This window comes from Symphalangus syndactylus, chromosome 12 (assembly GCF_028878055.3).
Source record: "Symphalangus syndactylus isolate Jambi chromosome 12, NHGRI_mSymSyn1-v2.1_pri, whole genome shotgun sequence".
NCBI lineage: Eukaryota > Metazoa > Chordata > Mammalia > Primates > Hylobatidae > Symphalangus > Symphalangus syndactylus.
Window position 1 is genome coordinate 81,642,995 of NC_072441.2, and position 16,536 is coordinate 81,659,530.

Consider the following 16,536-nt stretch of genomic DNA (forward strand, 5'->3'; position numbering starts at 1 on the left):
TGATCCCTGGATGCACTGCTAACCCTGTGTGCATCTATAAGCTGTTCGAAAAGGTCTGAACTACTCATCTGTGGTCCCCACCCTCAGCAAAATGATGGGCTCCAGGAGCACCCAAAAGAGGACCAAGTAAGAGTCAACACTGCCTGTTAACACCCCAGGGGGCTATAAATGCTCTTTAAATCCTAAGATGCAGAGTTAAGAACTAATAGGGAGCCTTCCTTCGAGGACAATTATAACTTGAAAAAAGAAATAAGTCAAATTGATGTGTCATTAGCAGACCGTAACCAGTACAATTGTTCCTTAAGGCCTTGGAAAGGGAAAGTGGTGAGGGAGATGGAACCAGTGGATGTGATGAATGCAGGGAAGCTTCCTGGATAGGGAATACCAGTAGCCACGAACCACTGCAGAGCTCTCCTTCTCCTACCCACCTCTAAGCAGTACTCCCCATGTAACACTGAGGGTCAGCCACCCCTTCAAACTGTTGGCCCAGAAGGGCCGTAGAAAGGAGGAAAACGGCAGCCCAGGAGGTACCTGGAGCTCTGTGACACTTCCCGGGCCAGGACTGTGAGAGAAAACTGTTCCCATTCCAATTCAACAGTGCAAAGGGCTTCCAAGCACTACTCCTGTCCTGCCAAAGCTCCCAAGCCCCTGTCCTGTGTCCATTTTATTCTTTACAGCCACCTGCTGCCCCTTTAACATGTTAGATAAGTAGTCAGCACTCAGTCATGAGAATGCATGTGTGTAGCTCTGGATACTTCAAGGTTGTGATGAGCACGCTTCCATCCAAATGGGGCTCACCAAGCTCAAGAACTGAAATCTCAGACTGGGGCCCAGGAGCCAGGTGCCTCTACTCAGAGAAGCGGCCTTCTCAGAGTAGTTTGCAGCTGCTCTTTCCTAAATCTCCCCAACATAGCTTGTTAAGATGGCCAAGCTATGCGTCACAATGCGGGACTGTCACCTCTACCTGCTTCTCTCTTGCTCTGAAGATGCCTGTAGCAGGAAGTTGTGAGCTTCCCACAAAGATAAGCTAAGCTGAGGAGCAGAAAGAACGAATCTCCAACTTTTTCTTGATTTATGAATCAGAAGCTGAGTTTTCTCCAAAGGATGCATCTGTGATTGTGGATAAGCTCCAATGTGTCCTTAACACCCTAGACTGCCACGTCTTTCTGAAGAATCACCACCCTTCACACACATGCGCACACACACACACACACACACACTTCCTATACGGGGCCTTCCCATCAGATAGATATTGTGAGGGTGGTCGGGGAAGCAGGCTAAAATTCCACTAGCCCAGTGTTAGCCCAGTGTCACTTCTATAGCTGGCCTTGGATTCCCTGCACAAGGCTTGTTCATTCTGCACAGTGGCTAGGTTTAATCTGTAGTTCCATGCTGAAACCCTCCACTCCTTATCATCTGACAAGATCATCTCTCAACCGCAGTCAGTCAATAGGTCTCAAGAGTTCCTTCAATTCCACTGGGATTTACTGAGTACCTATTAATGCCCAGCACCATGCCAGGCACTGTGTAGCATTTGCTTTAAGGACCATCCCCTCTAAGGATACAAGTATAGGCAAGAACCATGTCCTAATCTGTCAAACTGCAGAAGTCAAATATGCTATCAAGCACACCTTGCAGGGTTAGGTGTCTAAAGGCTATAAACCTTAAAAATCTGACCTGCCAAGTCTTACAAAACCCCAAATACCTAGATATCATTCTACAATTCTACAAAGTCCCATTATTTCCTCACTGATATGATAAAAGGTGATAATCAGTTGCTGTCCACACAGATATCCCATTAGGACTACTGCTTCTGGTCCAGAAAGATAAAATGGGAAACCAGGTTCATATATTCATGTATCAGGCAAGGTTAACTCAGGGCTGAAAGCCACAAGATCTGGTACTCAGTATCATGTCACATCAACCTCTTCTGCATGTTAACTAAATATGTGTACTAGTTACAAGTTATATATATATATATATATATATATATATATATATATATATATATGTAACTCTATATATAGAGTTATATATAGAGTTATATAGAGAGAGACATATATATATATATAAAACTTGTAACTAGTACACATATTTAGTTAACATGCAGAAGAGGTTGATGTGACATAGTTATATATACATATAAAACTATATATATATAGTTAAATATGTATATAAAACTATATATATGTAGTTAAATATGTATATCCTTTCTTATTAAATGCTATATAGGGTGGCAGAGGCACGCATGGGGCACCATCCTCACCCGCGACTCTAACAAAAAGATCCACACATAGCTTTGGAAAGCTTTCTGGCTCTTCGATGCTTAACATCGTGCCCAGTACATTTGTTTTGGCTGGATTAACAAATAAAGAATTAGCATCTTATATTTAATAGAAAAAAAAACCTATATTTCTTAGAAGAAAATGAACCCCCCAAAGCCAACATGGACAATTTGAAGATTAGTCGTTTTGGGTCAACTGTACTTTAGGTTCCCGTTTTGTTTATTTTTTGAGACAGGGTCTCACTCTGTCACCCAGGCTGGAGGACAGTGGTGCAATCTTGGCCCACTGCAACCTTGACCTCCCAGGCACAAGTGATCCTCCCATCACAGCCTCCTGAGTAGCTGGACTACGGGCACATGCCACCACGCCCAGTTAATTTTATTTTTTTGTAGAGCTGAGGTCTCACTATGTTACCCAGGCTGGTCTCAAACTTTTGGGCCCAAGCCATTCTCCCACCTCAGCCTCCAGAGTAGCTGGCACTACAGGTGCATGGCACCACACCTGGTTAATTTTTGTATTTTTTTGTAGAGACAGGGTCTTGCTATGTTGTGCAGGCTGGTCTCAAACTCCTGGGCTCAAGCAATCCTCTCACCTTGGCCTCCCAAAGTGCTAGAATTACAGGCATGAGCCACCGCACCTGGCCCAGTTCCCAAATTTTAGAATTCCATGGAGAAGTAATATCTCCCTCAGAAAAAAAGTGGTAATCATTACACCATTGCCAAATTTTCATTTTGACATGGCAGGACATAAAAGAAACAACTACAGCCTCATGTCACCATATCTTTTAAAGGAAGAGGTAGGAAGGCCATGATTTCAGAATTGAAGACTTTCTTTCCCAAGAATGCCCTGCTGATGTCCTTTTACTTACACTTTTGCTAAGGACTGGTGAACACATAGCAATGGGCCAATGAGGGACCACATACCAGTGCTGGGAACCATGGTCCACATGTGCTCCTCTTTCCAATATGGCCCAACTAAATAAAACTGTTCTTTCTTATACCCACAGCAATCACTAATCGGGGTCTGTTTCTCTCCAAATTCTCCACACTGCCTCAACTTCAAGCAGAGAAACTTGCCTTCTCCAATAGATCCTGTATTCTCCCTACTGGGTCTCCTCTAAGGAGGAGAGCACCTGAGTTCCTCTCGGGTTCACCTGGGTTTATGCTGTCCAAACTGAAACTAGTGCCACAAGTTTCTGATGGCCACAGTCTAATCAGGATCATCTGGATCACTAAAAGTGCCCTATGATTAAGAATTTATTATTGGAGCTGTCATTTCAAAATATAACTGGGCAGAACAAAGTTTGACTGTGGTATCTTAAACAATACCAATTGACTTCCAGTTATGAAAGAAGAAGCATGCTGTTCTGCATGCGCAGAGGTGATGCTACTGGTCCAGAGTCAACAGGAAAGTTTTGAGTTATTCTCCTAGGAGAAGAATTGGACTTGCCCAATCCCTCCATGGACTCCTTTCTGGCCTTGGTGTCCAAGGGAAGGCCAGGTTGGAAGTAAGGGTGTGCTGTTATATAAGAAAACAACAAAAAAGACAGCATCACCTTCTACACTTAACATAACTATTCTCTCTTCACATGCCTGTGAAATAGGTACTACTATTTTTATTTGATAGACAAGGTAACTGAGGGTCAAAAAGCTTCATCATCCCACAGTCAATAAGTACTTACTGAGTGTCTCCCATGTGCAGGCACTGCACTAAGAGCTATGACTCTGCCCAAGGTGACACAGCTGGCAAGTAGCAAAGGGAGCACTCAACCTGTCACCTAATCTCAAGTCTATCTCAAGTCTATCCCATTCGATGACTGCCCCTCAGGCTAAGGTCAGTGTTTTGCCACACACAACACCACAGGACAACAGAGCCAAAGAGCCATTGTGGGATCACATGGTCCATCTCTTTAGTTTGCTCTGCTGCAAGGAAAGTCAGTATTGATTATCCTTCTCAGACTTTCTCAAATGCCTGCTGTCTCTGGGGACGAATCAAAGCAGCTTCCCAATCACATTAGTTACAGCACTGTCTATGGTATGCAGTCCAGAGCTGGGTGCTGAGGACTCATGCCTCCAGTGGGCAGGACAGAAACACCCCAGCAAAACACATGAAATCCTGGGAGATAAACTTTTGCAAAGGAGTAACAGGTTCTAAAGTTTTGAGGATTTTTAGAGTAGCAGGACCAGAAGCCAAACAGTAGGATTTGGAAGGTCCTAATCCTTGGACAAAGCACTGAGATCTTCAGTTTGACTCTCTTAGGGCACCTAAGAGACTCTGGAATCTATTCCTCAAGCACAGCCCTGTGGTCACCTGATATGCGTCCTGTGCCAGAGGTTTTGGAAACAATGTCTGCCATCCACTCTGACTGGGTGACCCCACTGATGAGCCTGCCACACTGTTGCATCAGAGAAGGGGCCAGTCACACACCAGGCTGCCCATCTCAAGAATGCCAAAACCTTCATGAATGGGCCATCCTGTGCCTGCAATCACAGGGAGGTGGGGCCGACAGCCACGGGTCACGTAACTGAGGCTAAACACAAGAAGCTGGCCTGGATCAATCAATGAGTCAGGGAGGCTCTATATATAACCTCAGGAGATCAGTGCTTCTCACATTGCCAGCATCTTCTCTCCTCACTCATCCTTCCTGGTGCTTTGGGTAAGTGTGGGTTCTACTGACTCTCTCATCTTCCCAGCTGGTCTTGCCCAGGCCTGACTAGATTAGATGGACCAGGGCCTCTTTCCCCTTTGGGAGCTATAGGACCTCTGCCTTCCCAAAAGCACTCACATTTAGAGTGTGGTCAGGAAAGGAGCAGGGGATAAGCTGCTGCCATGCAGATAGTGTTTCCGGTCTTCTGGCCAGAATGTAAACTCCACAAAGCCAAGACTATCTCCTGCCTCTCTGGCACCCGCATAGGGGCAGGCCTGGTGCCGGGCACAGAAGGACTCTGAAGAGGCTGTCCAAGGCAGCCTGTGCACAGGCTGAGCAGACCTTGTGAACCTGTCAGGAGGAGAGGCTGAGCCCACTCTCAAGAGAGTAGGGAGAATGATTCCAAGAAAGTTGCAGATGGGAGGGATTTGAGGTGCCACAGAAATCCAATTGCTGCTTTACAGAGTTAGAAGTTCTGAGAGGGAAATACAACTTCCTACTAGTCAAAGTCCCTTCCACCAAACTTGGACTTGAGAAAATCATGGAAGAGATGGCTAATAGCTTCTGGCCGGGGATATTGATCCAAAGGACCACCAGGGTCCTTCCTTGTTTCCAGGCAGGGCCACAGCAGAGCCTGTCTTTTCTAGTAACTAGCCCTTCGATCATGGCCTAGCTCAGTGGGACAGACCAAGAGTTTGAACTAAGAGCTTCTGCAGAGGATGGAGTGCAACAGCCCTCAATAGAATGGAGTCCAACAAACCTCTCTCTGTTGTGCTGGGAATGGGTAAAATCCCCTATCCTAGGTAGAGGTTTGTGGTATTTTTCTATTTGCACTCAGAGAATCAGTGTTGAGATTGGAAGAGGCCTGAAAGATGAAGTGTTCAAACCCTTTCATTTAAACAGGAAATGAGAAAGAGGCGGGCGTGTGGGTGATCTGCCCTCAAATCACACAACAGCGGTCAGAGGCAGAGCTGGGAGAAAGAATTGGCACTGCTAACTGGGCTATTTAAAGCATAGTGAAGGCTGTCTGCAGGGGAATGAGGAACTCAACTCTTCCAAAAGCAGGAATCACAATAAACCCCGCTGAGGGCTCTTCGGGCACCTGAAGGAGCCCTGGGAGGATGGCGATGTTGCTATGGATGCATCTGCCTCCGTAAGTATCCTCTTGCAGCTGGTCCAGCGATGCTCTCTTCTCTCCTTCCAGGCTATCCTTCCTTCTCAGACAAGATGTCTTATCAGAAAAAGCAGCCCACCCCTCAGCCCCCAGTGGACTGCGTGAAGACCTCTGGCGGCGGTGGCGGTGGCGGCGGCAGCGGCGGTGGTGGCTGCGGCTTCTTCAGCGGCGGCGGCTCAGGGGGCGGCAGCAGCGGTTCTGGCTGCGGCTACTCCGGCGGCGGTGGCTACTCTGGCGGTGGCTACTCTGGCGGCGGCTGCGGCGGGGGCTCCTCCGGGGGCGGGGGCGGCATTGGAGGCTGCGGAGGGGGCTCCGGTGGGAGCGTCAAGTACTCCGGGGGCGGTGGCTCCTCCGGGGGCGGCTCTGGCTGTTTCTCCAGCGGTGGGGGCGGCTCCGGCTGCTTCTCCTCCGGTGGCGGCGGCTCCGGCTGCGGCGGCGGCTCCTCTGGGGGCGGCTCCGGCTGCTTCTCCAGCGGCGGCGGCTCCTCTGGGGGCGGCTCCGGCTGCTTCTCCAGCGGTGGGGGCGGCTCCTCCGTTGGCGGCGGCTCCTCGGGCCAGGCGGTCCAGTGCCAGAGCTACGGGGGCGTCTCTAGCGGCGGCTCCTCCGGGGGCGGCTCCGGCTGCTTCTCCAGCGGCGGGGGCGGCGGCTCTGTCGGCGGCTACTCCGGCGGCGGCTCTGGCTGCGGCGGAGGCTCCTCTGGCGGCGGCGGCTCCGGCTACGTCTCCTCGCAGCAGGTCACTCAGACCTCGTGCGCGCCCCAGCCGAGTTACGGAGGGGGGTCGTCTGGCGGTGGAGGCGGCGGCAGCGGCTGCTTCTCCAGCGGCGGGGGCGGCGGGAGCTCCGGCTGCGGCGGCGGCGGCTCCTCCGGGATTGGCAGCGGCTGCATCGTCAGTGGCGGGGGCTCCGTCTGCGGAGGTGGTTCCTCTGGGGTCGGCGGCGGCTCCTCCGTGGGTGGCTCCGGGAGTGGCAAGGGCGTCCCGGTCTGCCACCAGACCCAGCAGAAGCAGGCGCCTACCTGGCCGTCCAAATAGGTCCCCCAGGGTACGACGGAGGCGAAGGAGTTGGAGGTGTTCTCCAGGGGCACCGATGGGCTTAGAGGCGAGGTTTGCAAATCCTTCATGTCTTAACCTACCTGGAAGAAGCCATTGAGCTCTCCGGCTGCATCTAGTTCTGCTGTTAAGCCTCTTTGGTTTCTGTACAACTACCTCCCAACCCCAGTGCCTCAGTGAATAAATTTGCAAATTCATGAGAATCTCTAGGTCTCCAAGAGTATTTGTAGTGTTCAAGTTCATCCATTCCATTCCATTCCATTCTTCTCCTTTCCTGCATTCGCTCATTCACACTTACATTCATTTTACAAATACACGGACTCTACTGGCGGAAGGGTGAGTGGATAGATGGGAGTCACCAGGAGAGGGAGGAATGGCTGGCAAACGACGGTCAAACATATGAACATTCTAGTGTACGGCTTAAAATCATGACGTGATTCCAAAACACAACGATCCTGAGGAGAGACTTCAGTAAACACCTCCCTGTGGATTGGGTAGCTACTGTGGGTCTCCTTACTGAACTCTGTTTTTTAAAGACATGCTGCCCTGGAAAGACGCTGTCTCTCACAGTCCAGAGCCAATTCTGCAAGGTCTGAAAGCTGGGTGGCTGCACATTAGGAGCACCAGCTCATGCTACTCAGACTCACCGGAGAAATAAAAAGCATATCAGATGTTTACGGGCCTCTAGGGTGAGCAAGACCACTTTAGTAGGTACCCGTAGGGAAAGGAGGTGGTAGGGGAACTGTTTCCTGCTCTCTCACTCTCTCTCTTTTTTTTTTTTTTTAATTTCAATCAGCTTTCTCGGGTTGAATGTTTCCTGCTCTCTTGAAGGAACTTTACCTAACTTAGGAAGATGCAGCATACATGTACGAGATGTAAAACCTCAGCACCAGAAAGAGGTCATGGAAAACACAAGAGCTTCCACTTAACAAGGAAGAAGCCACAGTTGCTCCAAGGGATGTATTAATGGCAGAGCCCTCAAAAGAGATGTAGAACATCAGCCTGGCCAGGGATTTTCCAGGTTCTGTTTCATATCTTGATTTTACCAGCTCTAGTTAAATGCCAGTTTACTGATTTACTCAAGAAAAACTCCTGCTACATCAAAAAGCCAAGGTACCCTTCCCACTCAATTACTGCTGGGGGAAAAAAAAGTCTTCCTCCTCAACTCTTCCATTTAGGATCACTACCATGCATCATTTTACATTGGTAATTCACGGAGATCAGAACAAATAGCAGTCTTAAAGATCCAGGAGCCCAACCACTGCATTACTTTTACGTTTTTTAACAAATGAAAGTCAGACTTTCAGTTCTGGACAAAATGAAGTAGATGTATTTCTTACTATCGCTCTTGTGAAGTAGAACTAAAATCTCTGGCATAATATATAAAACAAACATAAGACTTTGAAAGCTGGGTGGCTGCACGTTAGCAGCACCAGCTCATGCCGTAAATATCTGATATGCTTATTATTTCTCCGGTGAGTCTGGAGAGGACAAGGCAGAGTAGTTAGAGTCCTCAGAACTGAAGGTCTGACAGTGGTAAGTTTCCTGGGTTTTGTTTTTGCCTCCTGTGTTTCCCAGATTGGGCACTAGAAAATCTGCAACCAAGATTCTGGCAGGTGCAGACAAAATAATGCACCAAGAAAATTCCCTTGCTTTAGACAAAAGACCAGCAAAGGGGTAGTCTAGTAAAACAGAAACCTTTCTGACAATATTTGCCCTACTTCAACCAAACACCATGGGGAAAAAAATGAACAAGAATCCTGGACTTCCACCATAGTAAGGAGACCACATGGGCTTACTCAGAAGGTGCTACACTCTCCATAACCTCACTAGTGTGGTTTTAGCAGAAGTCTGCTATAATAGAAAATTTAAACAGGATCTGAAGTCTCTTAACATAATGCCCAAAGTGTCCAGCACACAATAAAAATCACTCATCATACCAAGAACCAGAAAAAATCTCAACTTGAATGATAAAAGAACCATTCGACAGATAACCAACAGTGAAATGACACAGATTTTGAGATTATGTTAGGGATATTTTGTTGTTGTTTTGAGACAGTCTCACTCTGTCTCCCAGACTGTAGTGCAGTGGCCCAATCTCAGCTTACTGCAACCTCCGCCTCCAGGGTTCAAGCAATTCTTATGCCTCAGCCTCCTGAGTAGCTGGGACTACAGGCGAGCACCACCACACCCGGCTAATTTTTGTTGTTTCTTTGTTTGTTTGTTTGTTTTCAGTAGAGACAGAGTTTCACCATGTTGGCCAGGCTGCTCTTGAATTCCTGGCCTGAAGTGATCTGCCTGCCTCGGCCTCCCAAAGTGCTGGGATTACAGGCGTGAGCCACCGCACTCGGCCCTTTTTAACTCAGTGTACTAATAACTTTGTTGAAGATTTTTACATCTATGTTCATCAGGGACATTTGCTTCTAATTTTCTTTTTTTGTGGTGTTCTGTCTGGCTTTGATAGGGTAATTCTAGCTTCATAAAATGAGTTCGAAAGTATTCCCTTGTCTTTCATTTTTGGAAGAGCTTGGAAAGGATTGATATTAGTTCTTTAAATGTTTGGTAGAATTTAGCAGTGAAGCCATTGGATCCTGGGATTTTCTTTGATGGAAGACTTTTTATTACTAATTTAATCTCCCTACTAGTTATTGATCTGTTCAGATTTTATGTTTCTTTGTGATTCAGTTTGATAGCTTGAATATTTCTAGGAATTTGTTCATATCTTCCAGGCTATCCAATTTATTGGTATATAATAATTATTCATAGTAGTCTCTTATGATCCTTTGTATTTCTCTTGTATCAGTTGTAATGTCTCCTCTTTCATTTCTGATTCTATTTATTTGAGTATTCTCTTTTTTTCCTAAGTAGTCCAGCTAAAGGTTTGTTGATTTTATCTTTTCAAAAAACCAACTCAAGGTTTGTTGATCTTTTCCACTGTTTTTTTTTCCTCTACTGCATTTATTTCTGTTATTATCTTTATTATTTCCATTCTTCTGCTAACTTTGGACTTATTTTATTCTTGTTTTTCTAGTTCCTTGAGATGTTATTTTAAGTTGTTTATTCAAGACCTTTATTCCTTTTTGATGTAGGCATTTATTGCTGTAAACTTCACTCAGAGATACTTGTGCTGTTCCCTTTACGTCTGGGTATGTTGTGTGTCTATTTTTGCTTGTCTCAAGATATTTTGTAATTTCTCTTTTAAGTTTCCCATTGACCCATTGATTGTTCAGCAGGGTGTTGTATAATTTCCATGTATTTGTAAGTTTTCCAAAATTCCTCTTGTTATTGATTCCTTGTTTCGTACCATTAAGGTCAGAAAAGATGCTTGATATGATTTTAATCTTCTTATTTGTTAAGACTTGTCTTGTTGTCTAACATATGATCTATCCTGTAGAATGTTCTGTGTGTGCTTAAGAAGAATGTGCATTCTTTTACGATTTGGTGGAATGTTCTGTATATGTCTGTTAGGTTCATTTGGTCTAGAATGTAGTTTAAGTACAATGTTTTCTTATTGATTGTCTGTGTGGATTATCTGTCCATTGCTAGAAGTGGGATATTGAAGTCACCTGCTGTTGTTGTATTATAATCTATCTTTCCTTTCAGGTGTATTAATATTTGCCTTATATATTTAGGTGCTCCAATATTGGTTGCATAAACATTTACAATTGTTATATTCTCTTGATTCATTGACTCCTTTGTCATTATACAATGACCTCCTTTGCCTTGCTTTACAGTTTTTTACTTAGAGCCCATTTTATCTGATGTAAATATAAATACTCCTGCCATCTTTTGTGTTTGATTTGCATGGAATATTTTTGGTTATCCCTTCACTTTCATTCTATATGTGTTCTTACAGGTGAAATGAGTCTCTTATAGGCAGCAATAGTTGGGTCTCGATTTTTTAATCCATTCGGTCACTACATGTTTTTTGATTAAGAATTTAATCCGTTTACATTCAAGGAAGTATTGATAGGTAAAGACGACTGTCATTTTTTAATTGTTTTCTGGTTTTATTGTAGATCCTGTGTTCTTTTCTTCCTCTCTTACTGTCTTCCTTTGTAATTAAGTGATTTTCTCTAGAGGTATGCGTTGATTTCTTACTTTTATCTTTTGTTTATCTACTATAGGTTTTTGTTCTGTGGGTTACCATGAGGCTTACAAAAACATCTTATAGTTATAACTGGTTGTTTTAAACAGATAACAACTTAACTATGATCACATAAAAATAACTGTATGCTTTTACTTCACCCCTCCCCCATATATTTTAATATTTTTCATTTTAAATTTTTGATGTCACAATTTACATCTTTTTGTATTGTATATCCCTTAACAAATTACTGTAGCTATTATTATTTTTAATAGCTTAGTCTTTTAACTTTCATACTAAAGATATAAGGAATTTACACATCATCATTACAGTATTAAAGCATTTTAAATTTGACTATATAATACTTTTACCCTGTGAGTTTTATATTTTCTATGTTTTTGTGTTGCTAACCAGTGTCCCTTTCTTTCATCTTAAAGAATTCCCTTTAGCATTTCTTGTAATATAGGTCTGGTGGTGATGAACTTTCTTGGCTTTTGTTTGTCTGAGAAAGTCTTTGTCTATCCTTCGTTTCTGAAGGGCAGATTTGCTGGGTACAGTATTCTACATTGATTGTTTGGTTTGGTTTTGTTTTTCCTTCAGCACTGTGAATATATTATCCCACTCTCTCCAGGCCTGTAAGGCCTCTGCAGAGAAATCCACTGTTATCCTTATTGGAGCTCCTTTTATGTTATTTTCTTCTATTCTTTTGCTGCTTTCAGAATTTGTCCTTGATTTTTGACAGTTTGATTACAATATGTCTTAGTTAGTCTTGTTTGGATTGAATCTGATTGGAGACATCTGACTTTCCTGTACTTGGATATTTATGTCTCCATCCAAATTTGTAAAGTTTTTTGCGATTTGTTTAACTAAGCTTTCTGTGCACTTTGTCTCCCTCTCCTTCACAAACTCTTACAACTTGAATATTTTCTCTTCAGATACTGCCTCACAAATTCCATAAGCTTTCTTCATTCCTTTTCAATCCTTTTTCTCTTTTCACCTCTGAGTAAATATTTTCAAATAACCTGTCTTTGAGTTCACAGATTCTTTCTTCTGCTTGATTGACTATGCTGCTGATGCTCTGTATTTCATTTTTCATTTAATTCATCATCCTTCTTCAGCTCCAGAATTTCTGTTTATTGTTTTTCTTTTTACCTGATTTTAATATCTCTTTTAAATTATTCATTTTTTCGTAATGTATAATCTTCCTTGTTTCATTGAATTATTTCTCTCTACTTTCTTGAAGTTTCCTGAGAGTCCTTAAAACAATTATTTTGATTTATTTCTCAGGCAGTTTGTATATCTCCATTTCTTAAGGTCAGCTGGTAGGTAATAACTATGTTTTTTTGGTGGTGTTATGTCTCCTTGGTTTTTCACATATCTTGTCTTATGTTGATGTCTGTGCATTTGAAAAAGTAGAGACTTGTTCAAGTCGTTGAAGACTGGTTTTACCTGGGAAATGCCTTCACCAGTCAGTCTATCCATAGATTCTGGGCAGGCCATTTGGTATAGTCTAAGTCTATAGGCTTGCTGCTGGAATCCTTGAACAGGTGGCCTGGTGTCTGGGTTCATGGGGTTGGGTCTGTAACTTGGATCCTCTGGAGTGGATTTGTTGATTGGGTCTGTGGTGATGGGCCTGGAGCCTGAGTCTGTAGGGGCCAGCGTAAGACCTGAGTCCACAGGGGCTGACCTGGCACTGGAATGGGCCTTGAATCTGAGTCTCCAAGGGCTGGCCAAATCTGAGATGGGCCTGATGCTTGAGTCTACTGGGATAGGGCTGTAGCCTGAGTCCCTGGGGGCAGGTCTTGGTCCTGGGTCCACAGAGGCTGTCCTGGAGCGTGGGTCTGCAGAGCTGGTCTTGGAGCCTCAGTTCATGGGATCCAGCCTGACACCAGGATCTACTAAGTGGGCCTGGACCACGGGTCTGCTAGAGCAGGCCTGGACTTTGAGTCCTTTGGAGCCTGGAACCACAAGGACCAGCCTCGAGCCTGGGGCCAGCCTGGTACTAGGGCCAGCATAGAGCCTGGGTCTGTGGAGGCAGATCTGGAGCCTAGAATTGTGGGTAATGCCCTGGTGCTTAGAGCCACAGGAACTGGCCTGGAGCCTGGGGACTTAGGGGTCAACCTGGGACCTAGGTACACAGGGGAAGTCCTGAAGCTTGGGTATGTTGGGGTCAGTCTACCACTGTGGTCTAGTGGGACAGGCCTGTACCATGGTTCTTCTGGAACAAGCCTGGACGTTGGTTCTACTGGAGCATAGGGCCATAGGAGCTGGCCTGGAGGGTGAGGCCATGAGGACTGGCCTATCACTGGGCATATCTGGAGCCTGTGTCCATGGATGACCACCTGGTGTTTGAGGCAAGGAATGCCAACCCGGTGCTGGGGTGGGCCTAAAGCCTGGGGTCACAGGTACTGGCTGAGTGCTGGGTGAGCCTGGATCCTGTCTGTTATGGCCAGTCTGGAAGCTAGGTCTGCATACACCAGTCTGATGACTAGGGCTGCAGGGCTGGCCTTGCCTAAGGGCAGGCCTGGAGCTTGATTCTGGGAGGGCTGACTCGGTGCTGGGGTGGGGGTCAAAGCAGGGATGCTGAGGCCTACCTGGCCGTGGGGTGATATGGAGCCTAGGGCTACTGGGGTCAGCCTGGCACTGGGGCAAGCCCAAAGACTGGGTTTGCTTGGCAGGCCTGGAGCCTGAATGTGCAACGTCTTGTCTAGCACTGGGGCAGGCTTCAAGATTCAGTCCACAATTACCATCCTATAGTCTGGGGCTTGTTTGTTACTGGATTTTACTGGGGTGGGCCTGGTTTATGGGTCCAAGGAAACGTCTGGCACTCACTTTCCTAGAGTGCAGTGGCACGATCTTGGCTCACTGCAACTTTTGCCTCCCAAATTCAAGCAATTCTTCTGCCTCAGCCTCCTGAGTAGCTGGGATTACAAGCGCCTGCCACCATGCCGGGCTAATTTTTGTATTTTTAGTACAGATGGGGTTTCACCATGTTGGCCAGGCCAGTCTCAAACTCCTGACCTCAGGTTATCCGCCCTCCTCGTCCTCCCAAAGTACTAGGATTAAGGTATGAGCCCCTGCACCCGGCCAACATTTTCTTAATAAAATCATTTACACACAAACCGGTGGCTCAAGTCTACTTCTCTATGGGAACAAAAGGTAAGACACTACTTCGATTTTCTATTATGTTTGAGTTCAGGCCAATCCTCCCTCTTTTTGGTAGAGGCTTTTTTTTTTTAATTCAAGACTTGTTTTGGATATAAGGCCACCTTTCATCAAGAACCTCACATCCCTCCTGGGATGATAAAAGACCTTTTGTCTTTTCTAGCAAGCCCTTTCTGGTATAAAGACCACTGTCCTTCTGGATGGAGTACTCTGGTTTCTACAGAATTTACCTTCTGTCTCTGAGGCATGTCTTTGCTGGTGAATTTACTTTTGTTTTTTCTGCACACCTAATTTAATACTGTGTTTGATCTGCAAGTCTGGTTTAAAATTTTTGTGAACACTCTTATCTTAATTTGGTTATGTGCATCTGTAAATGATTTGGCTTTTTTTCCCTTGCTAGTTTCTAAAAATTTTCTAAGAGCAAAAATAAACATTCTAAATGTTGGATACAGAATTATTAACTAAACGCCACTAGAGCCGTCACCATCACTAAAACACTGATCTAAACTCCTGATGTTCTTTGATGGTACTTGTGGGATTTTCTTTGCTCTCTAGAAATTCATGAGAAATTGAAGGGATTTTCAAATATTAACACATGCCAGGTTTTCTGGGACTCCAGCTGGCTACATATTACTGGCTCAGAGTAAAAATGGCCATTATTCAAAATTTCTTTTAAAAAAAATTAAACCCTGCAGCTATAGAGTTAACATGTACAGACTTCTAAATTCTCTATGTCTCTAGGTTTTTTGTTTTGTTTTGTTTTGTTTTCTGCCTACTTGGAATCTGCTGACTTTTCTGCTGGAGTTGAGAGAAAACTTTCTGCTTATGACATTCCAGCCAAGATTTTTAAAGTGCTCTTTATAAGCTTTCAGATGAATAGCTTTACAAATTATAACAGCTTCATGGTAACTATCAATTTAGATCTCTTTTGAAATGTCAGCCATAATTCTGGTTGTTCTCTTAAAATGCTGTATGGGATAGAAATAACTAAATTTCTTTTTCAATTTTGAACTTCCGTCAGATTTTTAACCATGGCTATTTCAAGTTTTTGTCATCCACAGTTAATTGCTTTGATTTTTCTCTAAAAGCGTTTTCAATTGACTACATTTTAAAATTGCTTTTCATGGAAAAGACTCTAACAAGTAGTCTTGAACACGGATTTCTGATAACTTTAACATCAATGAACTAAATAAAATGTTTTCAAAACTCAAATGAAGAAACTGATGGGTTTATGAAACTACTAAATAAGATAAAGCAGAACAAAATTAATTGCATAAGATTGAATAACTGATGAAGATAATGTTTTTATGACTTTTACTTGAAATGTTATTGGTTCCTTACTTACATGTTTTGTTTTACAGATTTCAGAAAATTTTCCTTTTAAGCTATCCATATGTTATAACAGTTTGGTAAAGTATATTTTGTGAACAAATGTGGAAATATTCACTTTTTCTCCCTACTTGATTCCTCCAAAATTTAGAAACTATTCTTACTATGTTTTTAGCAATATGGTTATTTACATAAGTTCAATAAGAATCTGTTCTGTATTTATAATAGGATACAATTGGAAACATTGATTATATTACCAAGGCTTTGACTAAAATATCGTATTTGGGAATGTGCATGAAATGCATGGCTTCAAAGGTTTACAGCCTTACAGTGAATGAGTAAAAACTGTCACTTCCTAGCAGGCCCAAGAAACTTAAGTCCAGCTCTGTTGCCCAGGCTGGAGCGCAGTGGCATGATCTCAGCTCACTGCAATCTCCACCTCCCAGGCTCAAACAATTCTCCTACCTCAGCCTCCCAAGTAGCTGGGACTACAGACATGCGCGCCACCACACTCACACTACCATCTCCGGCTAACTTTTGTGTTTTTAGTAGAGACGGGGTTTCACTATATTGGCCAGGCTGACCTCAAGTGATCCGCCTGCCTTAGCCTCCCAGAATACTGGGATTACAGGCGTGAGCCATTGCACCTGGCCAAGACTGTAGATAATATCTAAAGTCTGCCTTGATTTGACTTCCTAGCCTCAAGAGACTTTTTTTAATGTGGGATTTCCTATGTTTAGTGTATAGAGAAAAATTTATATTTCTAAAGAAAAGCTATAATATACCTGTTATTACACTGT

The 16,536-nt window shown here is 44.2% G+C and overlaps 1 protein-coding gene across 1 annotated transcript; it reads left to right on the plus strand.

The window, feature by feature from the left end:
- The first annotated feature begins 5,724 nt into the window (after positions 1 to 5,724).
- LORICRIN (loricrin cornified envelope precursor protein) lies at positions 5,725 to 7,358 on the plus strand. The gene has a single exon (XM_063628108.1). The coding sequence runs from the start codon at positions 6,115 to 6,117 to the stop codon at positions 7,135 to 7,137; it is 1,023 nt and encodes a 340-aa protein (XP_063484178.1). The 5' UTR covers positions 5,725 to 6,114; the 3' UTR covers positions 7,138 to 7,358.
- The last annotated feature ends 9,178 nt before the right edge of the window (positions 7,359 to 16,536 follow it).

Excerpts from the sequence above, each read along its gene's own strand:
- LORICRIN (XM_063628108.1), top strand. The coding sequence starts at position 6,115 with ATGCTCTCTTCTCTCCTTCCAGGCTATCCTTCCTTCTCAGACAAGATG.